The sequence below is a fragment of the Etheostoma cragini genome, chromosome 21 (genome assembly GCF_013103735.1).
Source record: "Etheostoma cragini isolate CJK2018 chromosome 21, CSU_Ecrag_1.0, whole genome shotgun sequence".
In the NCBI taxonomy this organism is placed as follows: Eukaryota; Metazoa; Chordata; class Actinopteri; order Perciformes; family Percidae; genus Etheostoma; species Etheostoma cragini.
Genome location: NC_048427.1, coordinates 7,676,376 through 7,703,921, shown reverse-complemented (window position 1 = coordinate 7,703,921; position 27,546 = coordinate 7,676,376). Strand labels below are relative to the sequence as shown.

Below are 27,546 nucleotides of genomic sequence, written 5' to 3'. Positions count from 1 at the left end.
GTTTTCTGTTGAAAATGGTAAGCCCCTTTGGGGTGGACTTTAAACTTTATAAATGCACAAAAATAATAGATAACACAAAAAAGGAAAGGGAAAAAGCCTAAAAGCACAATATGAGCATTTTAAGATTTAGTTGTAACATTAGATTTTCAGCTCAATCAAGCTCAACCACAACATTTTTCTGTGGCTCAAATGGATGAAATATACCCCCCTGACTCAAGGCACCATGAATAAAATCAGCCGTCTCAGTGATGAATGGGCTTTACATAATCTTTACAGTCTGGTGCTTCTGCTCCATGATACTGTATTTTGGTGTTTTTGTAGAAACGTGGCCCAGTGTGAATGTGCTGGGGACCATCTGCAGCATTCACCACACGTGGTATTACCAGATCCATTAACAGTGTTTTATGCTGAGCTGTGGCGATGTAAACGACATGAGAGATGAGGAAAGGAATGTAGTCTTTGGAGATTTTTCTTGCCTGTGGCAAGCTCCGTTAGCGTATGTTTTGCAAATGTATCACTGGTGACTCAAATGTACAGATTTTATATTTGTCCCATGAGTTGGCCAAATACAAGACTTGTTTGCGGCAACAGTTTCACAATCAGATCACCATATTGCAGCGGGTCCCTGAAGTGAGAATGTTACTTACACGTCTCCAAAGAAGAGGTTTGGCCAAACCTCGTTGACAGCTCCAGTGGGGTGTCTGTTCCTTAGCAGAAGGCTGAGCAGATCGCAGGTGGGTGGTGTCTGATACTCTGGCTCCTCCTCTGGACTCATATCTGCATCTTTCACTTTAGTGTTGTAAAATCATCACAAATTATATTTGGCACAGCACTTAGATAACGGTTAGATAATTTCCCCAAATAGACTACTTGATGTTTCTGGATGAAACATTTTAGAAGTTATTTCCGCTGTCGTGCTAGTTTTCTTCGTGTAGGCATTTGGAAAGGAACCACGGTAAACTCTAACCTCTTTCGTGCAGCTTGCTCTGTTATCCATCTGTGCAGAGTATCAGTGTTGTTTAGAGGCTGAGCCCCGGTGGAACGAGACAGCTGAAGATGCCAGAGACCCTTTCTTCCTCAGATGACAATGGCAGAAGCAAGGTTGCTTTTGCTGTGACAACTTAACTACAGAACAACAGCAGTGATCACAGTTGTGACATTGTAAGTGATTTAACATGGTGAGGAAGTTGTCACATTGCGTTAGTTCAAATCACATCATTTAAGGGATAATGCTGTTCTTATATTTATCTTTTCATTTATGAATTTTGTTAATTTAGCCACTGCCTCAAATTACCATCCAAAAACTATGATAATTGCAATTTGGTGAGAAATTTCCTCATTATGATGGACTGTATTTTTCATTTCTGGAGCGAAGCTCAGAGTCAGGCAAACAGGACCGAGCATGCTTGGTGACACAGTTTACCGTTTACACTGCTGAGAGACACTACAGCCGTTGTTAACATTCTCAACTCAAGCTCAAATTTAGTGGCTGTTTTGAAGCTCTTCATCATAGGATCTTCACCAGCAGATGGAATTGGCCAATTTTTGTCATTGAAATGACATTGGAAAATGTTTTGTGCTTTCTATCTGAAGGTCAATGAAAAGAACAGCACCACTCTCATGTTTCTGTACAGATTAAAAACATTTTTTGTACATAAGTACAACATGCTAATTATTAGTGAGATTGAGAGTTGCCAGGATAGCTGTCTTCCCCTGCTCCCAGTCATTATGCTAACATACGCCCTCACTGGCTGTAGTTTAGCATATTTAGTATACTAGAATGAGAGTGGTATCAATCTTCTCAACTATCTCCCAGCAAAAAGCCATTGAGCACATTTCCTAATATGTTTTTGTTGACAAAGAGTTAAATGTTGAGGTTCATTCTTTTGAAACAGCAGTTAACAGTAGTGTACTAGCTGCTCTTCCTTTAATATGACGCCCAGTGTAACTTCATAACTCTTATTGCTTTTTGGAAAATAATGGAGCTGTGTCTGTCTACAAAGACAACATTCTTCTTTTTTTAGCAGAAAGTCACTGTTGGTTTTGATCTTTAAATCATAGTTTATTACAATGAAAAGCCTTTAACGTAATTTAAGTCACTTTCATTTCTTCTAAAAAAATGGAATTTGTCTACGAAGGAAGGACAATAAGAGCATGTTTTTACATTTGCGTCTTCGCAAGAATATCTATTACAAACTCAAGAATATAATCCAAATTCTTCAACGGATGGATTTGATCTCAAGTCCGCCTGTTGGTACTCTAGCACCTGGATGATCCCTGGTAGTGCAGCTTTGTGTCCAGCTCTCTCAGCTGCTCCAGGAAACCATTGTTAGGTGAGATGTTCCTGTTGGCGCTGACGGCTTTGATGGCGTCCACGAGTGTCATGTTCTCGTAGATCATCAAGTAGGCCAGAACCAAGGTGGATGAGCGGCTGAGACCCATCGCACAGTGGACAAACACTTTACCTGCAAATCAGCGGAAACAAAAGTCAACGTCACTTCCTGCTCAGTCTAGAGCTCAGCCATCCTCTACAAGCTCCATGTCCTTAATTACAACCATGCAATTACTTTATTCTAACTGTTTAATTTGTTACTCTGTGGATTAAAAACATCAGAGAGAGGAATACTTCAAACTCCTGACTAAAATTTTTCCAACAATGTTGCAACAAATGTTTCTACACACGGTAATCCCTAGTTCCTTATCCGGCTTGAGGATTAGGGTGCAGGGGAGCGCGTAATTGAACTGTCTTGGCGTCTGTGTATTTCTGCTGGGGATTACTGTAGGCCCCGCCACACACTGGAGCCCCAGATCAGCCAGCATATGAATAAGGAGGCCTCATCTTATTACTGTCGTGTCACATACTGACTTTACTTTGCATAAAAGGCCAGGCAGACACAGGCCACAAACATAATTGTGTAATTTACATGTCCAATAAAAGTGTTGCTTACAAATTACAAGGGCAATCCATTTAAAAACAATTTCCCTGGCCAAGCTCTGAGTTTATGAGAAGTTTACCGTTGGGGGAAAGATATTAGCTTGATGTTATGTTTAGTGTTTGATTTGCATTTTAATGACTGATACAACTGGGGGCAGCTGTAATGGGAATTGACTGACAAATTTCTGTACTTAAAAGAATTGTCTCCCCCAAATTAATGTGTGAAAACGTTAAGAAATGGCTTGAGCCTGGTGAGAGCTCCTCACCTGTGGGCGAGCTCAAAGCGTCCTTGATAAAATTAGCTGCTGGGTAAAAGAAGGGACTCAAGTTAAAGGATGGCATGTCAAAAGCTTCCACTCCATAATAAGTGATTTGTGTGTCTCGGTAGAAGCTGGGGCCCGTGTTCACGTTGAACTTCCCATCAGCAGCGTTAAGTACATGGGTGATGTGGTGAGCCTGGAGTGTCCTCTTGTCTTTGGCTGCATACCTAAAGGGAAAAAGCATAGTTATCTCTCAGGGGAGAGAAGTGAAAGAAGGGTTCATTATTTCCAAGGATACATATGACATTGTACAAAATGAAATGCTTATAAATAAATTAAAATTTGTCATATTCATGATAAATAAAACATTTACTCAATGCTTTATTTATTATTAATAAACTGTTGTGAACCCTCATCCAAGTTATGAAACCTTTTGGTTGGTGTAACATAGTAGCTTGCTCTGTTCATCCAAATAACAATAACAATGAATGAATGAATGAATGAATAAATAGTGGATTGAAAAAAGTTTCCCCCAAAGAAATAGTTAAAGGTGCCCTGCCACAAAAGAACATGCAGTTCTTTAAATATATGTCAGGTCCATATGTGTTTGTGTTATGTGGTGAAAGTAAAAAAAGAACTGGTACCTCCTCTGTCAGCTCTAGCCACTGAAAAGAAATAAGTTGAGAATTCAGACCAGTTACAAAAGCTGGTCAGTCTGACGTCATGTTGCCGGAGCTCATTACTATTCATGAGCTCGACCAGTTGCGCTGGGTAAAGGAAGCTGATAGCCAGGTCTCATGGGCTAGCTATTAGCCAGATAGGCTGTCAATCAACTTAGCTCATTGAATATTAATGAGAAATGGCATTGTTTTACAAAGAAATTGTTAAAGAGTCCATTATTGAACAGACAGTACCAGAAAATAATGAAATACGTGTGGCACGGCACCTTTAAAAACTGGCAGCGAGGTCTGTGGATTAGCGGTGGCAATGAAGGTACTGTTTCTGGAAAAAGACTTATTTGCTATTTTTATTTTTATTAATATCTGTGTACTTTGAACACCAACAATCATATTTGTGTGTTAAAAGAAATCCCTGAGACAGGTCTAAACCTTTGGCGGTCTAAACTTGTGCAAATTAAACTGTAACTTTTAAATGCACCTACTCTGTACCTTCTGTAAAAAAAAAAGAAATGTGGCAAAGGGTTAGCACGGTAACATGCTAACGTTAAGCATATTTGTCTAACATTAAATTAGTAAACAAGGTCCTTCATTTGCATGTGGGTTCAAAATCTGGCAACCCAAAAGTACTGTTTAGCCACTAACTTCTTACTGAAGAATGAGATGTTTTTATAGAACTTGATATTACTTCTTTCCCCACTAGAGGCCAGCAGAACCAAACGTTGAACACTTACGTATAACCTTAAGTCGATATGGTCAGGTGGCAATTGTCTGTGAGTTCATCACTAAAAACAACAAATTTTATGTACAAGTATATTTGTTAATATAAACTATTGGTGCTGCTTTTACCATTAATACATTAGCCTAATAGTGTTGTAATTCTTACGTTGGTGACACTTTGTATTGCCTTCATTAGTATGCCTGGTCTCACATGTCTCCAATGTAGATCCTGGAATGAACCATATCCAGATGGTTGCTGGTCCCTTTCTTTGTCCACGTTAGCCTCTGAAGCTCTGAAGCCGGGGGGGTCTCATACCTGCCACCTTCCCCCTCAGGGCTCGCCAAGCAGCTGAGGCCTCTGGGCATGTCTGGATGCTGTCCTTCTGTTTTTACAACCTGTCACATAAAGTACCCCATATTATATTCTAACAGAGTTTACCTGGGAGTATACTAATCAGCGGGGTTGTTGAACCAACAAAACTGGTCTTTGCTATGAAATTGGGGCCAAACCGAGAAGCTGATAGGTCATCAAAAGCGTCAGAAATGTTTTTCTTTACCTAACTCATCTAAAGCTTAAGAAAGGAAATGTGGATACAGTTAGTTTGATACATCATTTGATACTCCTTTGAATGCTAACTTCTAACAGGCTATATTGAAAAGAGAGGTAACACTGAAAGAGAAATAAAATGTGGGATTACAGTGAGAATGGTTAATTACAACATCCGGTAGACAGGCCTATCGCCTTTAAATATAGACTGTAATTATGCCAATAAAAGCACTTCACACAGAACAGGACCACAAGAACGCATAATTGTAAGATGACCTTATGATGCTCTCATTATATTAATTCAGTAGATCAGTAGCACTTACGTAGGTTTATTTATCTCCAAAGGTACAGAAAATTGGTGTTCAAAGTCTACAGTAAAACAGATTTTCATTTCCAGCAGGCGGTCCCAAACTGTGCATTTACAATCTACACACTAGGCTTGTGAGACTTATTCTATAAATACTGTATACATTAGCACCCATTTAGTTAGTTGTGCAATTCTGCTCCAGGCTGAGGACGTACAAACGATGTGTATGCATTGTTATACTGTAGTAAAGAAATTGTCGTCCGCTCAGCTTCTGTCACGGCTTCTGTCACGGCTTCTGTGTGCGAGTCTATCTTCTCTATTGGCTCTCTGCTCACCACACAACTGGCTACAATCAGCTCATCAACCTAGATCAACCCTGGCTTTCCATTCACTCATCACTAGATTGTTATTCCAGTCTGGTAGCTAAGCTCAGACGCCCACTTCTGTGATTCATATAGTAGATTCTACTCGTATATTTTGCCGAATTTCTGCTGCATGGCAGAACATGGCTCTACTCTACTTGACTTGCTTGTTTTTGGTTATAATGCAAAAGTTGTGGATAGTACCTTGTACGTTTGGTGCCACCTCCTTTGAGGTTCCAAGCAAGCTGGGCCAATACTACGAGGTGGAGTTGAAGCACGGAAGACCACTGATTGGTCTGAGAGAACTGTCACGAATGCAACATGGGACATCCTACATAAACTTGAAATTTTAGCGACCACATTTTTTTTTTTCACTCACCCCGGATTTAAAAAAAATGGCAGCCCACCAAACTAAAACGTACACTACATTGTACAGTTGACAGACAAATTGCTGATGAAAGAAATCAGCAAGTGTCGCATTCATGATGTCATGGAAGTTTCACGAAGTTTTGCTATGGGAATCAGCTGAAAATCTTGTCTACATTACTATCTGCAGTGGTTAATGAAATAGAGAAAAGCACCAGGTACCAAAAATTTGTTGAGTCGAGTTGAGCCAAACCATTCAGTGGAACTTAACATTTGTCACCTTATCTAAAGCTTGTTTGCTCACTGTCCTCCAGGAATCTTGTGTGCTTGCCTGCCAAATCATTCCCTCTGCTTCCCCCTTGCCGTTCTCCAGCCATTCACTTACCTTGACCTGTCATCTCCTGCTTCAGTAACTCCTGCAATTAACTTGTAATATTTTATTTGCTTCCTGGTCTGTGTTCTGCGTTTGGGTTCACCTGCCATCATCTCCTAACAGCTTCTTATTTGCATTCTGCTAGTGTGTGGAGACTTAATGTGGCACTCAGGGTTTGCAGACTTATTGCCATGTCCACAGGGATAAGTCGTTCAACAAACAAATCTGTTTTACTGACCTTTTGTTAAGCTGCCAGGACATATGGAGGTACACTCAAACATCACGATGGCTCCTTCTGCATGTGCATGTTAAATGTGTGTCAGTGTATGCAAGAAAAGCTGCATCTCACCAAGCACATACTCAAACATGCATATGAGTGGGTGGGTGTAAATCTTGAAGGCAGAGTAAAATTTGTGTCTTTGCAAAAGTACATGTGCCCGGTGTACCTGGAAGCTCTTCTTTCTCCTCATTGATCTATAAGTACAACCCTTCCCTTCCTCCCACAGTCGGGGCAGAGAACTGATTTCCCTGGTGCACATGTTGAGCTGCAGCGCTGCTTTCATAACCTCCCCCCTTAGGCTAACCTGTCCTTCTTGCTCTACTTCTGTGTAATTAAAGACACTATGTATGGGAAAGTGCCTGCGGTTAATATGGAGGACAAATAAAAATTGCTTTTTTTTCCTCCTCCAGGCTTCTTCTTGGTGGTTTAATAGATTACACTTCCCTCTTAAGCCTTAGATTTGTGAGCAAATTAATAAAAGAAGAAAGTGAGGTAATCCATAAGGCAATGCAGTATCGTCACAGTACATCCTCATTTATTAAAGTGCTTTATAAACATGTTTACCCTGCAAACAAAGGTCTACGTACTTGAAATCCATACATTGTAAAGTCTAATCAGTATTTTCCAACATGGACTTCTATTTACAACAAATCTGTAACAACACATTGTTAGCAGACACTTGCCTTGGCTGGAAACGTTGATTGTCAAGGTCTCTCTGTAAAGAGCTACATGTGGGTCAACAGCACAACTGTCTGCGTTCTCTTTAGTAATCTACCCTGTAACATTTTTTGCTATTTTAACATCTGAATCTCAGCCCAAAATAAATCTGGCATCATCTTCTGCATTCCTTTAAGGTTACCCGAGCTACCAGCAGACGAGGGAGGATAGGACACAGCATTTTCAATAGCAACAGAATTAGAACAGTGCTGCTAAGCTTAAATCTGACACAGTCGCTACTGAGATTCTTTCTGCAGTGAAATGTGTTCAAATTTACAGCTGGACATTTGACATTCTGATCTCTTTTACTATATGTTCGGATCATTGATAAAGGATCCTCATATTAAGTGAATAAAACAGAAAAACAGCATGAAAGTAGCATGTCAAAAAGAATTACACACAAAAGATTAAAATAAGTCCAAACAATACATATCTTATACAATACATATATTTTTTTATCAGGTTTCTTTGCAAAATCCACATTTAATTTTTTTTCTTCTTGTATCCAAATAAAATATCCATATATGAAAACTTTTGAAGTTGAACTCCGACATGTGACTCCAACAAAACAAATATGCAATACATAAATCAGTGTGTGCTACGTGTGTGATAAAGTGAGCTTGAGAGATAAGGAATTCTAACAAATAGGAACCATTGCTGTTAAACTACTAAATAGTAGTATAGAATAGTACAGTAGAGTATAGTATAATATATAATAGTAGTATAGTATGCATGTGTGAAGCTTTTGTTGTTTGACTTGGACAACAAAAAGATATGAAACCTTTTGATGTACAGTGATCAGCTCAACTAGCTTGACAAATACCTCAAAGGAATTTCATTCTGTTAACACTGATGAGTTGGTCTTGTTAAAGAGAAGGGCGCTGTAGATTGATTCCCATTTTTAGTTTGAATGTTCAATTGCAGAAACATGAATCTTTTCTCAGTCGTCTACAAAAAAAAACTGATGCTTTGAAAACACATTTTTCTGTAAGAAATTTGGTCCATTCGGCTGTAAATAAAGTGAGGTGTTGAAAAAAATGAAATCCTCCAAGAATGAGAGGTAACTGAAAGACATAAATAAAATCTCCATCAAATCATTAGCATTCATTGTTCAGTCTTGTCTCTGTTTTCTCTTCACATTGCATCAAGTTTCCAAACTGTCTTTTTGTTAAGACATTATTTGTTTTTAACATCACTGCTTCCAAAAACATAAAAAAACAAGAACAAGAATGTCCTTAACCATGGTAGCAGGTCCATGAGAAAATTATGGAGCTCATTAAAAACCAGACAACAAAAGGTTATTCTAATTGAGAGACAACTTTGCAACTCATTGTTAAATCTTTACCACTAATGATGCAAGCGGTGTAAAGCTTGGCCTCAGGGTGACGCCAGAGAACAGGCCATGTAATGTTGTTACCGCCACATTTCTGCGTTGTCAAATTTGCCGAGACTTCTTCACAGGTTGAAGTGTACTTTGTCTGCCTCAGCTGGGCACTGTGCTGAATGCTGACATTTTAGGGTGTTAACATAATGTCATCATGTTCTAATGCATATAAACAACTAGCTTACATGTCATATGTAATATTTACCCTATCATCATGCCAGTATTAGCATTTTAAATTGCTACTATTTCATGTAATCCTTAGTATGTTAGCATGTTAACATGTGCATACTTAACACATTAACATGCCTATGTTTAACTCAACGTAACTTTCCAATAGTTAGAAGACTTCATTATGTTCTAAAACATTGATTCTGAGTTCAAAAAAGAAAAGTTATGAGCGTGCAGATTTTCCCCTTACAACAACATTAAGCAGGCCTAGATTAATGTTATTACGTCAACATCAAACATGCTAATTAAAAGCGGAGGGCTGAGTTATTATACTGTATAGTTAAATATGTGCAGCTTTCCCATTCTTCTTTTTATTTTTATGTTTAACATGCAAACATGATATATTAGCCTACTGTTAATCTCAAGGTAGTCTCACAGATGTTCAGTCATTAGTTGAACCAAATTTCATGTCAATCCATTAGAAATATTTCAGTGACTGACTGACTGGCATCACCATCCCTAGACGTAACGCTGCTCTGTGGCTAAAAAAGTGTAAACTTATCTGGATTACAGTATCTGACATGTTTTCTTTTTTCTTGTGAGCTGAAGATCCAGATCCAACAGCAAAGCCAGGAAATTCCTGTTGGGGTAGATGGCTCTCTTCTCGATCAATTTCTGCAAAGCCCGTTTGAGCGTGAGGTGATGGTAGATCATGAGGTACGCTAACACCAAGGTCGATGATCGGCTCATTCCCATGATGCAGTGCACCAGAACCTTCCCTGAAGAACAGACAAGATGAGGGAGACAGAGGGCTGGTGTGAAAGAAGGATTAGTGAGAGGCTTCTGTCTTATTAATATCATACCTGACTACCCGTCTCACACTTTGGCCTTTCTTTTTTCTGCTGTGAGCTAAAAATAGTGCCCACAATTCATTGCTTTTGTTTATTTAAGGTCCCTTTCCTGCTGGGTTCGACTGTCTCTTTAATCCAACTCGTCCTGCGCTTGAAAGCTTCTTTGAAAGGAGCCATTGACACATTATAGACTTAAATTCTGCAAGGTAAGACGCTTATTACTACTACTAGCTGAAAATACTCTTACATACAATTACAAGTGTGTTACATTGTGATGACAGGTGACATTGAAAAGACGGTATGATGGGAGAATTTGAGTGGTTTACTAAGGATTTATGGAGTGATATAAAAGATGTGGTGTGTAGGAATTTAAAAAAAAAATAATAATATTTTTACAGCAATCAGCCACTATGCAGATATGTGTAAATCCATCTGAAAAAGAAGAGTCTTACCATCAGGTGCCTTCAGAGCTTTATGAATGAAATCAGCTGCAGGCTGGAAGTAAACATCCAGATCAAAGTGTGTTGAGTCATCTGCTGGAATGCCACAATACACAAAGCCGTTGCCATAAAAGCTTTGGTTCCCTATGCTGCCTCGCTTGGAGTGAGCAGCGTTTAATACATGTGTTATACCTAATTTCTGCAAAGCAGTCTTGTTTTGGGCTACTGCCCTAGCAAGACAAAGAGACAGAAAGAGGTTCAAGACTTTGGTGAAAACTAAGCATTACAGCACAACCTTTTTTGTACCAGAAAAACACAATCAGAAGTTATTTAAAAGATGACGACAACAGTTTAACAAGTAACAGTTTTCACATTTCCTTGTGAGGCAAATTCTGAAACGAAATGTATACTTACACATTCCCTATATATATGTTTGGCCAGACCTCATCAACTTGATTGAGATGTAGTTTGCACGAGTCCAAAACCTTCTGCAGATCCTTCACACTTAGATATTCTTTTCTCTTGCTTTTCAAGTCTGACATGTTAGGTCCACAAACCCTGTCTTGGATCGATTGCTGGTCCGAATGTTTGTTGTATCAAAGCAGTTCCCGTCCACACTGCCTCAGGATGATCTGTACGAACAGGTGTTTATCTGCGGTCACTGAACAGTTACCCAATTTAGTGCTTAACCTAGCGTGTAGTCTTACTCGTGCAGAGGGCAGAACAACAAACAGAGCAGACCGAGCTCTGCTTTTCAAACTGCTGTGGGACTCTAATTTAATAAGCCTCAAACAAAGAATAATTTCATTTTGCAGTGATAATTGGATGCAATTATGGACAAAATGTTTACGTGCATTGCTTATACTGGATGGCAGGAAAAAATTAAGCTTTGCCGCTGGCTGCACACGACATAAACAGCCCTCACACTGCTGTGAGTGTCTCTTTTAACCCTCCTATTATGTTGCAGGTCAGTTTCACCCATTCCAGATTTTAAATGGAAGAAAAACATAATTAACCTGTCTTTTAAGCCTTGAAATGTATTGAACTCTCTTCATGCAAGGTCATGAACATGCATGCAAAATGTGGTGCAATGATGTTTTGTAAAAAAAGAAACTACTGCTGTTGTATACAAAAAAATCAATAAATGTCTTCAGTCATTTTGACCTGGAGACATTTTTGATTGATTGCTGCATCTGCTTATTGATGTATCTACAGTGGTCTGTGTAGTTGGACCAAATCCCACCTGTTATGTACATAAAAATAAAATCCATTCCTGCTGGTGAATGTATGATTCTGGTGAGATGCAGGTGTAAGTGTGTGTGTTACGGTGTGTGAAGAGGCTCAGTTGATGCTGTGCATACACAGTGTATTAGAGAAGCTGTTTTCCAAGCATTTCTTAGAAATATTCAATACATTCCACACTTTCTCTCCATCTGATTCAAAACATGTAAAAATAGACCATTGGAATCTAAACTCTCTCATGTTATGTAGTCAACTTCCTGCCAAGGCAGATTATCAGGTTTCAAAGACCTACTGTATGTTCACAGAAACCTTAAAATGTTTTCCACCATTTGATTCCATAATATAAAAATTGGCTGAAATCCAATCTACCACTGGAACCACAAGACAGAAGTTGAACTGGAAATATTGACACAACATGTGTAAACTGCAGGGAAACAAAAGACATTTGCAGGAAAATTTGCAGTTATTTTAAATTTTGCTCAGTATGTGAACAGTGTGAAAAGCAACTGCGATCGTCATGGCAGCTAAATCCTTGACAATCACATAAGACCATTGAACACACATACACTGATAAGTGGTTTTACATGGTCTTAAGAACCTGATGGTGGGGTTGTGGCGATGAGTTCATAAATATATGAGTACAAATTCTACCCCAGAGGAACTCAACACATCTAAGAAAGTTCAGAGAAGGCAACAACATCACAACATTCACAACAATCAAAATGTACTTGACTTTGCTCAGCAATAAATTATCCAGTGTTAAAAACCCTCTATTGATTGTTAATTTTATTTTAAAGTCAATACACAACACACCATACTGGATGTAAATTTCCATCAACATAAAACAAAGGTTAAATGAGTATCATTTATGGATTCTGAGACTTAAAATGGATTTTAAGGGTAAGGTGCTTGCAGTGATTTCCTACTAATATAAGAGTCAATATCCTGTGAAAAGACAGCATGATTCAAATTAAACACAGCACCCAGGTCAATAGATTCAATACCATTCTTAAAACAAACTGATTAAAGTCAAGTACATTAACTCCCTCCACTGGCCGTCAATGCCTTCTTCATTCATCCTGAGCTTCTGAGGTTCAGTAATTTAAAAAATCTATTTTTGAGGTGCAGAGGAATACTCATGATGTCTTGCGTAGTTTCACATCCAAAGCACAAAGCTGTTTGAGAAACCCTTTGTTTGGGAAAATCCATCTGTGCTCTTTGACCGTATTAATAGCCTCTAGGAGGGTGTAATGCTGGTGGATCATTAGGTAGGCTAGGACGAGGGAGGCAGACCTGCTCACTCCAACTGCACAGTGGACAAGAACCCGACCTGGTGAAGAAGGAGAAAAAGATTATGATGAACCTAAAGCATGAGGTAATACTAGGATTTTACTCCGGATAAGATGACTGATTTGCAGAGAGACCTGAGATAAAAACTGAGTGACAACGAAGCAAAATGATGAGTATTTACCAGCAGCCATCTCAAGTGCACTCTGAATATACTCAGCAGAGGAAAAGAAGTAGCGAGAGAGGTCAAAGTACGGTGAGTCATCTGCAGGCACTCCATAATATTCCACAGTGGAGCCATAGAAGTCATGACTCCCCTGACAGCTCATGCTCCCATGAGCTACATTCAGAACATGAGTGATTCCCAGCTTCCACAGACTGTAGCGATCATTGGCCACTGACCTGTTGAGGAAACAGGAATTGTAACAAGAAACACATTAGAAGGAAACTGTATAGAGTTACTTTTATTTTCTAAGCTGTTAAGGGCAATGTCAAATACTTACATGTCTCCAATGAATAGGTTAGGCCAAACTTCATTCACATGATTACCAAATCTTTTTCCTCCATACAAAACCTTCACCAAGTCTTTGACAGATGGAGTAGCAGGAGAAACTGCTTTACTTTCCGGTAGATTGTTCATAGATGACAGAATGAATCTTTTTAGTTGCTTACATAACTCTAAAACTACCCATTTGTATAACTTTTTCCTCCAACATTTATTTTTCAACTCTGTTGAGGCTTTACTATAACCATGTTGGTATTGACAAGGACAGGTGTCCTTGGTCTAAAATTAAATCAGGAGCCCATGATCTAAATTGTGTCCAGGCTCGAGCCTCTAAATCTTTTATATATATATATATATATATATATATATATATATATATATATATATATATATATATTGTGGTGTTTTGTGGCATTTCATTTATTTCACAAAGACGTAATTTATTTGATCATATTTAAACAATTTCAAGAATAAAGAATTAAAAACCCTGCAGTGTACTCTTTTCACCAGTAGGTGTCATTGTTGCTCAGCTGGAGCCCCGTGTAGCAGATTTTACGTGCGCAGCTACCCTGGACATTACCGCCTGGGTTTGTCAACAGTGCTAACCAGCACAAAGCCAAGGCGAAATGATTTTCAACAAGCCCGTGTTATTGCAACATAACCAAATACGATTTCTTCAGATTCTTGTAAGATGCCATTTAGTTAGCTAGCTAAATAAATACGTTTCCGTATCGTCTTCTGTCACATCTCAGTCCGGGTGAGTGAGCGTTAAGGCACACGCATTGATCACGATAGCTCATAGCTTGCTAGCTAACGTTAGCTAGACTTGCATTAACGTTAGCATGCTGAGGAAGAGTGATAAAACAGAGGAGTCGTTCGCGTGGTTTCATGTCTACCTCAGGCATGCCTAGGGTTACGCCAGCGTGAACCAGTTGGTCGGTTAGCTAGTTATCTTAACGTTAACGTTACAAGAGATTGATAGAAGTTCGTAGAATTAGCTCCTGGCCCCACCTTATTGATACCCACTGCCAGTGATGTTGGTTAATGCAGGTGAAGTGGGTGTTTTTTACTAGACAAAGTTACTGAGTTATAGCTGTTTTCTACACCATATAATCCACTGTACCATCATATAATGTAATCAATCAACAGGTAGAGGTGCCAACATTTTATGGATATCTTGGTAATCCTTGGTTAAGACTTTAGAGACAAGGTTTGCTTACAGGGACACTGAAGTTAAGCTTAAACGAGGATTATTCCTATTAGTTTGCAGGATAGTGACGGCTATAATAAGATTGGGGATAATAGCCAACAAGTCATTATCTATAACCATTGCAAAAGTCTATGTGTGCTCCTTCACCTACATTTTTAGGGCGTATGCAAACTTATCTTTGGACATACTTGGCATTGTTTGGCTCATGTATTTGCTCAAGCTGTGAATACTCAGCTTGCCTCTGTAGCTCAGGAATTGCTGTCTGTGTGGCAATGTTACTTGGTTTGTATTTTAGTATTGTTGATGCAGTGAAAGTAAATAGTGCCTAATAGTGCTTACTGTCTACTCCTTAAGATTCCTTTGTTTATTGGTAAGGAAGTCAGTGACAAACTGATATTGACAGAAATGGAAAACTCAGTTGTTTGAGTTGAAATGTTGATGTTCTTTTCCCCAGCCTTCAGAGTGAGGAAAAGGCAATGACCCAACTGAGTGTCCGTCGCTGGACGCCCAAGCATGTCGCCAAGTGGCTGAGGGAAGAGGGCTTCTGTGACTATGTGGACCTGCTTTGCAACAAGCACCGACTGGATGGCACCAGCCTGCTTGCCCTCAGCGAGTATGACCTCCGCTCACCACCTCTGGAGCTCAAGGTCCTGGGGGACATCAAGCGGCTGATGGTGTCCATCCGCAAACTACAGAAACAGAACATTGATGTGTTGGAGGAGCTGGGTCTTCCCTTTGATGGCTCTCCGACAGGCACCGGAGGCAGTTTGGACTGGCTGTGTAATGGAGAGTCAGGCAGAGACTGTGATAGCACTGAGACCGCACCAGTGGGAGAGGAGTATCACCAGTACACTAATGGGAAGTACAAGCTGCAGACGAGGCGCCTGGATCCAGAGTACTGGAAGACAGTGCTAAGCACCATCTATGTGATTTTTGTGTTTGGGTTCACGTCCTTCGTCATGGTCATAGTTCATGAGAGGGTGCCTGACATGCGCACATATCCTCCACTGCCAGATATATTCCTAGACAGGTGGGTGTGTGACAACTAAGACACTCTTTAAGCCTTGTTTTTTCTAACCTGGGGCACTGGGCAGCCATCAAAAAAAAAAAAAAAAACATGTGGCAGCTTTGAAATGCCATATATGTATATTCAAGGTTCAAAATAGATATTCAGATAGATGGATTTTATTATTCCCAAAGTACTAAATTACTCTGTTACAGCAGCAAGTTACAAGGACATAAACACTCACTCACACACAGACAGGAAATACCAGAAATATGCTAGAAATAATTAATAAAATAAATAAGATGTTTTTTTAAATAGATAAAATAAGATAACAAAAGATCAAAATACCAGAACACCTTATGAACAAATACTTAGAGGAATGAATAGAATTGACATGTATAAACAAGTTTAGAATACAATTTACAACTTACATACATACAGTAGTAGATACGGTATATCGAAATAAAACATGTATAATATTAAAAATGACGTTAGCACTATCTAACAGCCAAATGCGGGTCAAATATAATCTATTGAGTGGCTGGTAAAGTTTTAACAATTACTATCCATTTGGTTGGTGGATGAAAAAGTTAATTTTGAACCCGGTTTATATTTATCACAGATTATTTGTTATAATGTCCACCATCTGGTGTGAAAGTCTAAGTGCCCTACTTTATTGTAGCATGTTTCTATTAGTGTCCTCACATTTTCCTGATGGGCTTTGGTTCAGAGAGACCTTTGAGTGTTTTTTAAAGTGACCTACTTTGTAGTGTGACCCGTTGCTTAGCTTTGAGTTTTTTACGTGGAATGTCTTCTCATGTTTATTGGGAGAGCTGATTTGTGTGTTGTTGGTTTTTGTGGCATGATAAAACATTAAGAAGCAAGTTACAGCTCTTGTGTTGATTTAGTGATATAGCAGTCCATATTTTATCTAATATCAGTCATGAAACTTTAAACATAGAAATTAGAAGCTGTTTGAAATATTTAAGCCTTGACTGTAGAATTTTAACCCAAAATATGTTACAATTGGCTTTTTAGCAATGAGTCTAAGAGTTAATTTAAGATTTGTCGAATGACTTCATTGTTGATTAATGTCTCAGTTTTCAATTTTCTCAAAGAAAACCCCATCAAATTGCTTGTTTTGTTCAACCAACTTTCCTAAACTCAAAGATATACACACACAATGATAGAAAACAGATAAAAGCAGAAAATCCTCACTTTTAAGAAATTGGACCAGAGAATGTTTTGAGTTTTCTTTTAATTGATAAGTGTCTAGTCATTTCAGCATTAATCTCTTTTATTTCTTTGTTCAACAGTGTGCCTAGAATACCATGGGCCTTTGCCATGGCGGAAGCATGTGGAGTGATCCTCTGTAATATCTGGGTATTGGTCCTGCTGCTTCATAAACACAGGTACAGTAGAGTACAAAGTTGTCATTGCAGGGAATGTGTTTTTGGATACCTACAGTGTGTTCCTTAAACCAATGCTATGGACATTAACTTTATATCATGACTTATAGATCTATCCTTTTGCGGCGCATGTGCAGCCTCATGGGGACGGTGTTCATGTTGCGCTGTATCACAATGTTTGTCACCTCCCTGTCTGTGCCAGGACAGCACCTGCAGTGCTCAGGAAAGGTAACACATAATTTGTTTTCTCTGAATCTTAAACACTAAATCTCTGACTCTTTAAAAGATCACAGTACTAATCGTTTCTTCTCCCCCTTTAGATGTATGGTGACATGTGGGCCAAACTGCAGCGAGCTGTGGCCATCTGGAGTGGTTTTGGGATGACCCTGACAGGAGTGCATACATGTGGTGACTACATGTTCAGCGGCCACACTGTGGTCCTCACCTTGCTCAACTTCTTTGTCACAGAGTGTGAGTAGCTTTTTTGGGGGGCATTTTAGGCCGTTGTTATACAGGACCGCTGAAGATGTGAAGGGGGGGGGGGGGTTACAAGCAGCCAAGGACTGAGCCTTTATACATGGGGTGCATGCTCTACCAGGTGAGCTATCCAGGCGCCTCCAAATTCATTCATGAATATTATGATAAATTATGAGCTGTTATTAAAAGCTGTGACATCAGAAGGTTGAAGTACCTAATCATGAGGTAAAACTCATGTAGAGAAAAGTCAAAATTATTTATTATTTTGGAACACTGTCTCTTTGTTGCCATCCAATGTCCTGGTTTGGCATTACAACTGAAGTAAAATACAAAAATAATAGCTTTCCTCAGTTTGACCTAGACAGAAATAGTCACCTAAGGATATAATAGATTTCTGGATGGTGTAGTAAAAACTCCAAACAAAAACAGAAAAAGCTAATTTATTCAATGTATCTTGTATCTTCTTTCTTTTTATTTCACAAGCAGACACCCCACGAAGCTGGAACTTCATTCACACATTGTCCTGGGTCTTGAATCTCTTCGGCATCTTCTTCATTTTGGCTGCACATGAACACTACTCGATTGACGTCTTCATAGCGTTCTATATCACTACCAGACTCTTCTTGTACTACCACACTCTAGCCAACACCCGGGCCTACCAGCAGAGTCGACGAGCCCGCATCTGGTTCCCCATGTTCTCCTTCTTTGAGAGCAATGTCAACGGGCCTGTCCCCAACGAGTATGGTTGGCCTCTCTCTAGACCCGCTGTGATGAGGAGGCTTTTTGGATAATGAACAGCAGCAGCGGTCCTGTCAGACACGTCTTAGCCTGTGCTGTTTTAGTCTGCTTTGTCAAGTTGCCAACTGAGGCGGTGTGTGATATCTTCATCAACAAAGACTAATGTTGTGATCCTGTTAGCACCGAGGCCTGATGGGATACACAGAGCCATACCTTCTTATATTCCGGGACTTGTCTTCAAACCTGCCTCCCCTGCCACATATTTTTAGGTGGATTAAACAAAATCCACAAAACACTGAGTTTCTTAAAAGCCCCATTAACACTCTGTACTTGATTTGAAAAGTGAACACTGTGGAGATGTGTCTCATTTATTTGCCCTCTCAAGGGATATCATTTAATGTAGCATTAACTGCATTTTTCAGTACCTCCCTACTTAAAGACTTACTCATATGTTTGTTAGAGTATATTTGGATAGCACATGATAAAAGGAAGCCACATTGACAAACTCTCAGGCAGCAGTGTCCGTAATCCTTCACAGCAGTTTGCCATTTTTTCTGTGCAATTAAAATGCCTATTAATTTCAGTGTTAGGAATCTAGCATCTTGACTGAAGTTTTTGTCTCACTTCCCACTTTGTAATTTATCAAAACATAACTCTATAGATCACTATTAAAGCAATATGTAAAGATCTACATGACACTTGCTTTTTTCTATATAGCAAAATATTAATTATGTTGAGAAACAGGTGTTACTTCTTTGCCATTGTTTGAAAGTCTTTCATTTCTCAAAACAATAATTACATGTTGACAATGTTACTGAATGTTGAATGTAGAGTAATTCATGGCTCACTGAAGGATACAGTAAAGTATGATAATTTCATTATCAGCCAAACACAGAATCAAAGATTTATTTCCAGCTGTCTTAAATATAATTCCAATTGCCAATTACCTTGAGTGTTCTGAAAGGTTTCTCTGTGTAGAAATGTCCCAAATATTTTATGTTTACTGTTGGATAGTTGTGTAGTGCTTTTATTTTTTTAAATCATGTGTAAATCACAGTGTAAATGATAATCTCTGACATTGAGCTGTAGTAATCATTCTTGAAAAGGATCCTTAAATTTGTATGTATTTGTTAATATTAATTTATTTCGTTATTTCGTAACAGTCAATAGGTATTTTTATATTTCATACAGTTTTACAGCAACATGCACATGGAGAAATATGTTTACAGTTGCTCTTAACTATGTATTTATTTGAAACAATGTGCTTTTTAAGTGTAATGTGGATTTCAGATGGCCTCTACATTACTTCATTGAGAGTAAAACTTGTAGTAAGAGAGATGTAATTGATGTTGTCATTACATCATGTTAGAAACATAGTAGGGACATTGTTATTCGACATGCAGATGACAGTATACAACACATCCTTTCGTTGTGAAATGATGCTGGTGTTCATATGCTCATGCAAAACTTGTTTTGTGTCTCGTTCAGTCATTTCCATCATTAAAGAGCTGAAATTTAAAGAACCGTTTCTGTACTTATTTCCCCCTCTACACATTATACTAAATGTGCATTATTATTAGGCTTAGACTGTGCATAGTCTTCAGCATGAAAAATTATCAGTCTAGAGAGAGAATGTTTAGTTTTTTTAATTGTTAAGTGACTAGTCATTTCAGCATTAATCTCAGTTTTCCATTTCACGTACAATTAAAATACCTATTTATTTCAGTGCTAGGAATCTAGCTTCTTGACTGAAGGTTTTGTCTCACTTCCCATTTTGTAATTTATCAAAACATAACTATATATTACTATTATAGCGATATGATTTCAACACACTTGCTTTTTTCTACATAGCAAAACGTTCATTATGTTGAGAAACATTGTTAGTTTTTTGCAATTGTTTGATGGCGTTATTTATACTAGGGTAGATAAACATAATTTAACATAACTATAAAGATCCGTGGACTGACACCAAAGCTAACTTAGGGCAAGTTTAACAGTTACTGACTAATTATGATATCAATAATATGGAAACTAAAAACTGGTTGAAAAAGTATTAGAGTTGTTGAATTACTGTCTGATATTAATTAAGGTTTTATATTTTCACGTTTCCCTGCTATTGTTATTGTTTGTTTTTTTTGCCATTAAAAATAAAAGTTAAGTGGAATGTTAGTATCTATGTTTAATATTTACAGTCTGTGGTTAGGATCATAGACCGTTAATATTATTTCAATATCCAGTCTATTCTTCTTTAACTGTCTATGGTTAGGATGGAGGCATCGAGAGTTAAACAGAGGAGGATCTATGACGTTACATTAGCGCATTGGTTACTATGGTGATGAATGGGTCTTCCACGTGCCGGTGTGCTGGAAGCACATATTTGGCATGAAAAATGTTGACTCTTGGAAATGAAAAATATGACGTGTATTGTGCCAAACATTATAACCAATTTACTAACTGATAATTACAAAATCATCGATTTTAGACAGGCACAAATTAAACAGCTATGTTTAGGGTCCTGCGGTGCCGAGGTCAAGAGGAGGGTGTTTTGTCGCGGTGTCTCCTCCATATCGTCCTACGCCGGTTCCTATCGCTTTCCCGCCGCTTTTTCTATCACACAAGTTGACAGCAACATTTTCGACAACAGTAATACTCGGTAAGTAATAAGCCGTGTAATTACTTAGGTTGCTCAAGTTTTACTTTATATGAATGTCAGTTAAATGGTTGTCAAAGGTCCATTTTGCTAGCTAGCTAGAAAACGCCCGCTACCACCCTCGTGTGTTCAACCCTAGTTTTATACAGTCTGCGGTTCAACCTCCTTTAAAATAATGTAGTGGGCAGGCACAAGTGATTGTGTAATATTTCTTATAATTTACTTTTTGAATAGTAAAAATTATGAACAAGCAATCCTCAACTGCGTATGCATAATTGACATACGGTCCTAGTCCTGTTGCATATTCCCTATTTTATCCCAAATGTTATTTTACAACCGGCTGCTTTGACATTGAATTCAGTGGTAGAAAAATAAAATAGAGTTTGTCTTGCCAGATATGGTATCACACCTTTACCCTTTACGTTACCGTTAACGTTCCGTTATATAGACAGTTTAAGCCTCCGGTCTAACCTTGACAATGAATTGACGTGACAACAGAATCTGAGAGTAATGGAGACTGTACTGTACCAACTGTCTTGGCAGTTCAACTAGTTTAAGTCCAGTGACGGCATTTTATAATTATTCAATAAAAGAATTGATGTTTTAAAATGACTTCAGTTACACCAGTAACTAATTGTAGTCAAAACTGTAGCCAAGGCTGTAGAAAAAACTGTCAAATTCCCCAAATGTTTAAATAGTTGGATTTTTCATTCTGCAGTTCTCTCAGTTTTATAGTATATTGTATTGTATTTTTCTTTGTATAATTAGAAAAAGATGTGCCTACAAAATACCATTTTCAAAATTCCCTCAAAGTGGCTATAATGTTATGTTATGTTAATTCCCAGTAAAGATAACCAGGACATGACCTACGCATCATTAATGATAGCTACAGCCCTGGTTGTTTTAAATGTTGACATTTTTATCCTTTTTTTTACAGTTTTAAGATGCATAGTTTTCTGGCTTTTATGTAAATGCTTAGTTTTGATTATTGAGTGCATTTATAGTTCTTTTTTCATCAGTTACGCTCTATGAAATTTGCTTTTTTTGACAGGCAAAATGGCAGTTCCTCCAACATATGCAGACCTTGGAAAATCAGCAAAGGACATCTTCAATAAGGGATATGGTAACTGGAAGCAAGATAAAAGGCAGTTTTATAAGTGTGTATTTATTGACCCTCAGAGGACAGGCCAGCTGTTTTGAAATGAATTACCAAACCCAGTAAGTAGTTCCTCACTGTCCTTGTCCTTGCAGGTTTTGGACTGGTTAAGCTTGATGTGAAGACAAAGTCTTCAAGTGGAGTGGTGAGTTTAGCTGTTACTATAAATCTACAGTAATGCATTGCAGGTATTGAAATCCGGATGGCCGAAAGCCTACACATCTTCCACTTACGGCTAAAAACACATCTCTTCCGACTATACTTCGGATATACATGAAGTAGGAAAAGAAGAGACGAGGAAAAGAAAAAAATATTCTTTAAACTTCACTTTCACATGTAGTTTTGCTCGTTTAAAGCTAATGTAGTTGTACTTGCACTTACTACGGCGTTTCAGGGTTGAAAGCACTTAATTTGAAGTTGCTTTAGATAAAAGCATCAGCTTAATGACATGTAATTTATTATCAACTGGGTCCAGGTTATCACAGGTAATGTTCTCACCATATACATCGGCCAATAAGTATAGAGAGAGCGCAGTACCAAAATTCCAATGTGTTTAAGGTGATTTAGTAACAGTTTGTCTATCAGAGAGCACTGACATGTTCAGTAGGGTGGCAATTCTTTAATAATGATTTCAGGAATCATTATCTAAAATCTTTGTATATTTTATGTGTTTAGGTTGAAAAATTAATTTCCAGGGTTTCCCCCAATGTTTTGCAACCCTGGTGGGCCACTGGACCTAACCCACTGGGAATTATTTGTTTTAATGTATTTTTAACATTTCTTTTTGAAACTACAGGTACATTAAGGTGGCTTTGTTGAAAACTTGTCCATTTAGCTTTTAGCACAGACTTAACATAGGGCCTTATAGAATCTTTTTTTAAATTCTAAATTTTTGCTATTCCATCCGTGATTCTCTTATTACAGAAACTATTGGGCTCTACAATAATACTGCCTTCGGTCTGTGACTGGCCCCAGCCGGGCACTCGTCAAAAAAACAACACTTGTCACCAGGCTAAACAGCTTCTCTGGGGGGAAACCCTGATACCAGATTTATAAAAATAAAACATAAAAAAAAAAAAATATATCTCTCAATATTAGTATCTGATTTTACCACGTTTACTCTCAGCTGAAGTGTACTGTAGTAGATGTACTCTTCAAACTTGCTGTACTGTTTCCAGGTATGGTTAATTTCCTCTTGTATGCACTTTAGGAGTTTAAAACGTCCGGCTCATCCAACGTAGACACCAGCAAGGTTACCGGGACCCTGGAAACCAAGTACAAGTGGGCTGAGTATGGGCTGACCTTCTCCGAGAAGTGGACCACGGAAAACACACTTGGAACTGAAATTTGTGTTGAGGATCAGGTAAATTGAGAACTTTATTTTGCTAATCATCCCACTAATGCAACGGCTCTAAATTAAGTGTCTGACTGATGGAATGATCTTCTTTAGATCACCAAAGGGCTGAAACTTACTTTTGACACTACGTTTTCACCAAATACCGGGTAAACTACAGGTTTTATACGTTAATTGCAAAACCAATCATTGTAAAAAGAACATCTAACTTCTTTCTAACTCACTTTACTTTCTTTCTAAATTTCACAGCAAGAAGAGCGGCAAGGTCAAGACTGCTTACAAAAGGGAATACCTTAATGTTGGTGTTGATGTAGATTTAGATTTCGCTGGTCCTACAATCCACGGAGCAGCAGTGGCCGGCTACGAGGGCTGGCTGGCTGGCTACCAGATGACGTTTGACTCAGCCAAATCAAAGATGACCCAGAGCAACTTTGCAGTTGGTTACAAGACTGGAGACTTCCAGCTCCACACCAATGTGTACGTTTAAGGATCAACAAATATTTGACTCAAGCCAGATGAGTAACTGTTAAAATGCATGGTATGTTGCTAATTATTTTAGGCTTTTTTCTCTCTCAGAAATGATGGTTCAGAGTTTAGTGGATCCATTTACCAGAAGGTAAACGACAAACTAGAGACTGCTGTTAATCTCGCCTGGACGGCAGGCAGCAACGGCACCCGCTTTGGAATTGCTGCCAAATACCAGTTAGACTCCAGCGCCTCCATATCAGTAAGTGTTGTATATATATTTTTTACCTCCCCCAAGGAATTTATGTCAATTGCTAATTAAAATAGCCTTGTAGTTGTACTGTATGTACACTCTGAATATGAATTCAATGATTTATTACTTTTCTCCAGGCTAAGGTGAATAATGCCAGCTTGGTAGGAATTGGATACTCCCAGACTCTGCGGCCTGGTAAGAATCACCTCTCGTCCAGTATACAGTTGAAAACACGACTTCTTTTTCAGTAACATAAATATACATGTATTTAATTTGTGCATTTCAGGTATGAAACTAGTACTCTCGGCACTGGTGGATGGGAAGAGCATCAATGCTGGTGGTCACAAACTTGGTCTGGGCCTGGAGTTGGAGGCATAAGGATCTGATCTGCTATTTCATAAGAAAAAGAGAAATATCAGCAGAATCGGATTCTGAGGGCTCCCGTCTGGACAGCAAGATATTTAAAAGAGATGAAGCCAAAACAAAAAAGACCCCCAGTTGTTGAGCACTGTTAAAATGGAAACCTCTCCATAGGTATAACTAGTTATGTTTCAATCACATGTATCTAGCAGCTACTCCTTCTGCCAAGTTTTCCTCAGTAGTGATCTGGGTGTCAATGGTTTCAAAAAACAAAATCTAGTTATTTTGCTAAAGTGTGATAATGTAATTATGAACTGTTGATTTGCACAATAGAATATTTTTAATTAAGCTCTCTCCTTTGTTATATTTGCACATTTTATTTGTATTTTAGTAGTGATGTTTCACCTGTTAGGTTTACTCCAACAAAATATGCTTATCAAGCTCAAATCCAATGTAGTGGCTGGTGTTCACTTATCTTTCTAGAGGCTTAATTATGCTGTGTGATGAGTTTGAGATCTCCTACCAACCTTATATACCCGTTAAGTTGCAAGGCAATGCTAAAGCGATTCCCTCATTTCCTCAGTATTACTTGAGTGAATGATTATCTGAGTGAATTATCCACTTTTGCTTCCATTTCTGAGGATTGTGACACTAATCAGGAACCCATTTGTGTGTTGGTGTGCGTCTATCCTTTGCCATAAAGTCCTGAAATCAACCTTCATCGCCTTTCATTTTACAACAATGCCTAACACAGCATGATGAATTGTATAAAATCAATTTTGGTTAATTGATGCACTACAAAAACATATGGCATGTAGTTTTTTAATCAAATTCCCACATTTCACAAAAACTTTAATATTACTGATTGTGAAGTAAAATAACTGCCACTGGAGTGATAGTGACCAGAAACATGAGCTAAGATAATAACATGTTTCAGCTACCATCACATATCTAATAGTTCACCTCACTTTAAAAAAGACACTGTCTACAGGCTATGAATCATTGCACTAATTGGACATCTGTCCTATAGTTTAATAGCTATTGTAAGGCCATCTCCCACTGTGAGCATACTCAGGCTGATTCGAGCATCTCGGTGCAACTTCTTGTTGAGCTTGTCGATGGCGAGAGTGTCTGTGTCGCCAGGGGATGGATTCACCACCTTTCCACTCCACAGCACCTGCAGGACCAGAAAAAACAAGTTTAGGACATTAGCTGCTTCAAATAACATACTGCAAGAACTCAAACTTAAATATTCGTCTTTGGTGAAGCCCCTACATTGTCGATAGCAATGATGCCCCCTTTCCTCAACAGTTTCAGGGACTTTTCGAAGTAGTTGTCATAGTTAACTTTGTCTGCATCAATGAAGACAAAGTCAAATGTTTCAGCCTGGCCATCTGACAAGAGATCATCTAAAAGAAAGATGGAACAGAGAGGTAAATTATACTTCAGGTTATATTTAACAATTCCAATGCACAGTATTCACATTGCTAGATAAGATTGAAAAAAAAAGAAAGACTTGAAACCTAATAAAGTTAATTAAAGTCTGTTTATTTGCTATCTTGCCATTCAAAATATATACAGGAATCATTTAAAGTTGAATGAGAGGTTGGAATAACAACAAGCTTTGGCTTCAGACAGATTGAACATACTATTTGTAACACTTCATAGATATCGTTTTTCCTTTCGGTGTATCGATACGCACTTTTTGTGTTTTTATGTTTTGTTATTTTTGTTCAAAATTAAAATAAGAAATAAGGCAAATTTAAAATGGTTTAATGTAAGATGTCTTTGAGAGAAAAAACAAACACACCCAGCTGTGTTTAATGTAACCAATTTGATGAACTTCGTTTTCATTTTTGTAACCAACATGGATGCTTGTGAAACAAACTTTGTCAAATGGGGTTGAAGACATGATGAGAGGCAATCTTTGGACTGGATCCTTGAAGAAGAATTTAAGTCTATCTTTGCAGATTTAATTAAGGGTTTTTTACACATACGTTTAAAGCCTGTGATAAAGTGCTCATATCATAAGAGCAAAGTATTCTTCTTTTAGTCATGTTATCAACTTTTCTTTTCAGATGTTTAAAGGGGATTTTTGCTTAATCATGTTAACAAATCTTTGATCATTCACCCTAAAAAGCATATAAGCAAATGCCAATCTTCTTTGGTGATAACATTTGATAAAATAATTAGTTATTTTATGATTAGTTATTTTATTTTTGACGATACATACTTAATCATTATAGAAGTTAAATTATTAGTACTACATTGGCAGAAATTCCACTAATTGTGCATACTGATTAATAATGAAATAAATAAATAAAGAATGGTGATTCCGCTAACTTCTCTGATGATCTATGCGCGTGACGTCAAGATGGCGTCACGTCTCTTCGCCCTTTAGTGTTTGTTTTAGTCAAGTGAGAAAAAAACGTACGTACAGGATTTCTTCCTTTGGCGGGACAACGGAATCCAGTTAATTACCAAAATGTAGCCGCGAGCTGCTATTCTAACTTATGCTATATTCTGGTAACGTTAGCTAGCTTGCTTACCTGTATGTTCTATTTGCGTGTAACGTTACTTTTACTTAGCACGTTACTTAGCATCTGATTAGCTTAGCTGAATGGGTTCAGTTAAAACGCAGCTGCTGCTACACCTGATTGTGGTAATCAAGGCAATTGATTTCACCTGTCAGATTTGTTGTTCAGCCTAGCGTATAATTTAGAATCACTACTGGAACAATGTGACGTTACAGTGTGTGTTTTGTCACTTGAAGTGTAGCTGGACTTTTAGTTATCATAAAAAGCAATAACAGACACCTACAGATAAATTAACTAACTGTCTAATTAAATTTTACGTGTGTCGCCAGGGCGTCTTCTTCGCATTAGTTGTTGTTGTGCGCCAAGCCGTAATGGGCTCATTACCGCCCCTGAGGCCGGAAGGCAGAAACAGAGGGTGTTTCCAAGCTACACAAAGGTAAGATTTCAAGCATAAACATAAAGTAGTTTTTTTTTTTTTTTTTTGCAGGAGAAGCAACTTCCAGAAAAATT

General features: G+C 38.2%; 6 protein-coding genes across 12 annotated transcripts in view; 2 read left to right on the top strand and 4 right to left on the bottom strand.

Moving 5' to 3' along the window:
- Nucleotides 1-2,037: 2,037 nt before the first annotated feature.
- Nucleotides 2,038-7,908, bottom strand: LOC117937058 (dual specificity phosphatase DUPD1-like). 3 transcript variants are annotated; one of them, XM_034860710.1, is made up of 5 exons: nucleotides 5,463-5,517; nucleotides 5,150-5,262; nucleotides 4,804-4,988; nucleotides 3,202-3,422; nucleotides 2,038-2,465 (listed from the first exon to the last, which is right to left on the bottom strand). In XM_034860710.1, the coding sequence occupies exons 3-5, from the start codon at nucleotides 4,956-4,958 to the stop codon at nucleotides 2,260-2,262; spliced, it is 582 nt and encodes a 193-aa protein (XP_034716601.1). In that variant the 5' UTR covers nucleotides 4,959-4,988; nucleotides 5,150-5,262; nucleotides 5,463-5,517; the 3' UTR covers nucleotides 2,038-2,259. The 3 variants fall into 3 exon arrangements, with proteins under 3 accessions (XP_034716601.1, XP_034716602.1, XP_034716600.1); XM_034860711.1 differs by lacking the exons at nucleotides 5,150-5,262; nucleotides 5,463-5,517 and adding an exon at nucleotides 6,786-7,908; XM_034860709.1 differs by lacking the exons at nucleotides 5,150-5,262; nucleotides 5,463-5,517 and adding an exon at nucleotides 7,511-7,904.
- Nucleotides 7,909-9,316: 1,408 nt separating this feature from the next.
- LOC117937059 (dual specificity protein phosphatase 26-like) lies at nucleotides 9,317-11,041 on the bottom strand. The gene is made up of 3 exons (XM_034860712.1): nucleotides 10,802-11,041; nucleotides 10,400-10,617; nucleotides 9,317-9,875 (listed from the first exon to the last, which is right to left on the bottom strand). The coding sequence occupies exons 1-3, from the start codon at nucleotides 10,927-10,929 to the stop codon at nucleotides 9,664-9,666; spliced, it is 558 nt and encodes a 185-aa protein (XP_034716603.1). The 5' UTR covers nucleotides 10,930-11,041; the 3' UTR covers nucleotides 9,317-9,663.
- A 1,349-nt stretch (nucleotides 11,042-12,390) lies between these two features.
- LOC117937060 (dual specificity protein phosphatase 13-like) lies at nucleotides 12,391-13,756 on the bottom strand. Its single transcript, XM_034860713.1, has 3 exons — nucleotides 13,420-13,756; nucleotides 13,101-13,318; nucleotides 12,391-12,959 (listed from the first exon to the last, which is right to left on the bottom strand). The coding sequence occupies exons 1-3, from the start codon at nucleotides 13,554-13,556 to the stop codon at nucleotides 12,766-12,768; spliced, it is 549 nt and encodes a 182-aa protein (XP_034716604.1). The 5' UTR covers nucleotides 13,557-13,756; the 3' UTR covers nucleotides 12,391-12,765.
- A 215-nt stretch (nucleotides 13,757-13,971) lies between these two features.
- LOC117937055 (sphingomyelin synthase-related protein 1-like) lies at nucleotides 13,972-19,781 on the top strand. 2 transcript variants are annotated; one of them, XM_034860703.1, is made up of 6 exons: nucleotides 13,972-14,178; nucleotides 15,086-15,661; nucleotides 16,954-17,049; nucleotides 17,157-17,274; nucleotides 17,367-17,517; nucleotides 18,010-19,781. In XM_034860703.1, the coding sequence occupies exons 2-6, from the start codon at nucleotides 15,108-15,110 to the stop codon at nucleotides 18,312-18,314; spliced, it is 1,224 nt and encodes a 407-aa protein (XP_034716594.1). In that variant the 5' UTR covers nucleotides 13,972-14,178; nucleotides 15,086-15,107; the 3' UTR covers nucleotides 18,315-19,781. The 2 variants fall into 2 exon arrangements, with proteins under 2 accessions (XP_034716594.1, XP_034716595.1); XM_034860704.1 differs by lacking the exon at nucleotides 13,972-14,178 and adding an exon at nucleotides 14,860-15,001.
- Nucleotides 19,782-20,694: 913 nt separating this feature from the next.
- Nucleotides 20,695-25,214, top strand: LOC117936885 (voltage-dependent anion-selective channel protein 2-like). 3 transcript variants are annotated; one of them, XM_034860368.1, is made up of 10 exons: nucleotides 20,695-20,914; nucleotides 21,963-22,068; nucleotides 22,163-22,212; nucleotides 23,278-23,430; nucleotides 23,518-23,570; nucleotides 23,671-23,898; nucleotides 23,998-24,148; nucleotides 24,277-24,334; nucleotides 24,426-24,556; nucleotides 24,599-25,214. In XM_034860368.1, the coding sequence occupies exons 2-9, from the start codon at nucleotides 21,987-21,989 to the stop codon at nucleotides 24,515-24,517; spliced, it is 867 nt and encodes a 288-aa protein (XP_034716259.1). In that variant the 5' UTR covers nucleotides 20,695-20,914; nucleotides 21,963-21,986; the 3' UTR covers nucleotides 24,518-24,556; nucleotides 24,599-25,214. The 3 variants fall into 3 exon arrangements, with proteins under 3 accessions (XP_034716259.1, XP_034716260.1, XP_034716258.1); XM_034860369.1 differs by having other exon boundaries at nucleotides 21,963-22,034; nucleotides 24,426-25,214; XM_034860367.1 differs by having other exon boundaries at nucleotides 24,426-25,214.
- The window catches only part of LOC117936886 (catechol O-methyltransferase domain-containing protein 1-like), a 6,689-nt gene continuing 4,045 nt past the window's right edge, over nucleotides 24,903-27,546 (bottom strand). For both annotated transcript variants that reach the window (XM_034860372.1, XM_034860371.1), the window contains exons 6-7: nucleotides 25,775-25,908; nucleotides 24,903-25,676 (exon numbers count right to left, since the gene is read on the bottom strand). In XM_034860372.1, the coding sequence (XP_034716263.1) occupies nucleotides 25,524-25,676; nucleotides 25,775-25,908 (287 nt within the window). In that variant the 3' untranslated portion in view covers nucleotides 24,903-25,523. The remainder of the gene's footprint in view (nucleotides 25,677-25,774; nucleotides 25,909-27,546) is intronic.

What these genes read in the sequence shown, in the direction of transcription:
- LOC117937058 (XM_034860711.1), bottom strand. Translation starts at nt 4,958, where the DNA reads ATGCCCAGAGGCCTCAGCTGCTTGGCGAGCCCTGAGGGGGAAGGTGGC. An exon ending in AGGATCTACATTGGAGACAT is followed by an intron (nt 3,423 to 4,803) that starts GTGAGACCAGGC and finishes TTTTCCCTTTAG; the next exon opens with GTATGCAGCCAAAGACAAGA. An exon ending in CGCTTTGAGCTCGCCCACAG is followed by an intron (nt 2,466 to 3,201) that starts GTGAGGAGCTCT and finishes GCTGATTTGCAG; the next exon opens with GTAAAGTGTTTGTCCACTGT.
- LOC117937055 (XM_034860703.1), top strand. Translation starts at nt 15,108, where the DNA reads ATGACCCAACTGAGTGTCCGTCGCTGGACGCCCAAGCATGTCGCCAAG. An exon ending in ACCTGCAGTGCTCAGGAAAG is followed by an intron (nt 17,275 to 17,366) that starts GTAACACATAAT and finishes CTCCCCCTTTAG; the next exon opens with ATGTATGGTGACATGTGGGC. An exon ending in CAACTTCTTTGTCACAGAGT is followed by an intron (nt 17,518 to 18,009) that starts GTGAGTAGCTTT and finishes TTTCACAAGCAG; the next exon opens with ACACCCCACGAAGCTGGAAC.
- LOC117936885 (XM_034860368.1), top strand. Translation starts at nt 21,987, where the DNA reads ATGCAGACCTTGGAAAATCAGCAAAGGACATCTTCAATAAGGGATATG. An exon ending in GATAAAAGGCAGTTTTATAA is followed by an intron (nt 22,069 to 22,162) that starts GTGTGTATTTAT and finishes TTGTCCTTGCAG; the next exon opens with GTTTTGGACTGGTTAAGCTT. An exon ending in TTCCAGCTCCACACCAATGT is followed by an intron (nt 23,899 to 23,997) that starts GTACGTTTAAGG and finishes TTTCTCTCTCAG; the next exon opens with AAATGATGGTTCAGAGTTTA.
- LOC117937059 (XM_034860712.1), bottom strand. Translation starts at nt 10,929, where the DNA reads ATGTCAGACTTGAAAAGCAAGAGAAAAGAATATCTAAGTGTGAAGGAT. An exon ending in AACATATATATAGGGAATGT is followed by an intron (nt 10,618 to 10,801) that starts GTAAGTATACAT and finishes TTGTCTTGCTAG; the next exon opens with GGCAGTAGCCCAAAACAAGA. An exon ending in AGCTCTGAAGGCACCTGATG is followed by an intron (nt 9,876 to 10,399) that starts GTAAGACTCTTC and finishes TCTGTTCTTCAG; the next exon opens with GGAAGGTTCTGGTGCACTGC.
- LOC117937060 (XM_034860713.1), bottom strand. Translation starts at nt 13,556, where the DNA reads ATGAACAATCTACCGGAAAGTAAAGCAGTTTCTCCTGCTACTCCATCT. An exon ending in AACCTATTCATTGGAGACAT is followed by an intron (nt 13,319 to 13,419) that starts GTAAGTATTTGA and finishes TTTCCTCAACAG; the next exon opens with GTCAGTGGCCAATGATCGCT. An exon ending in TGCACTTGAGATGGCTGCTG is followed by an intron (nt 12,960 to 13,100) that starts GTAAATACTCAT and finishes CTTCTTCACCAG; the next exon opens with GTCGGGTTCTTGTCCACTGT.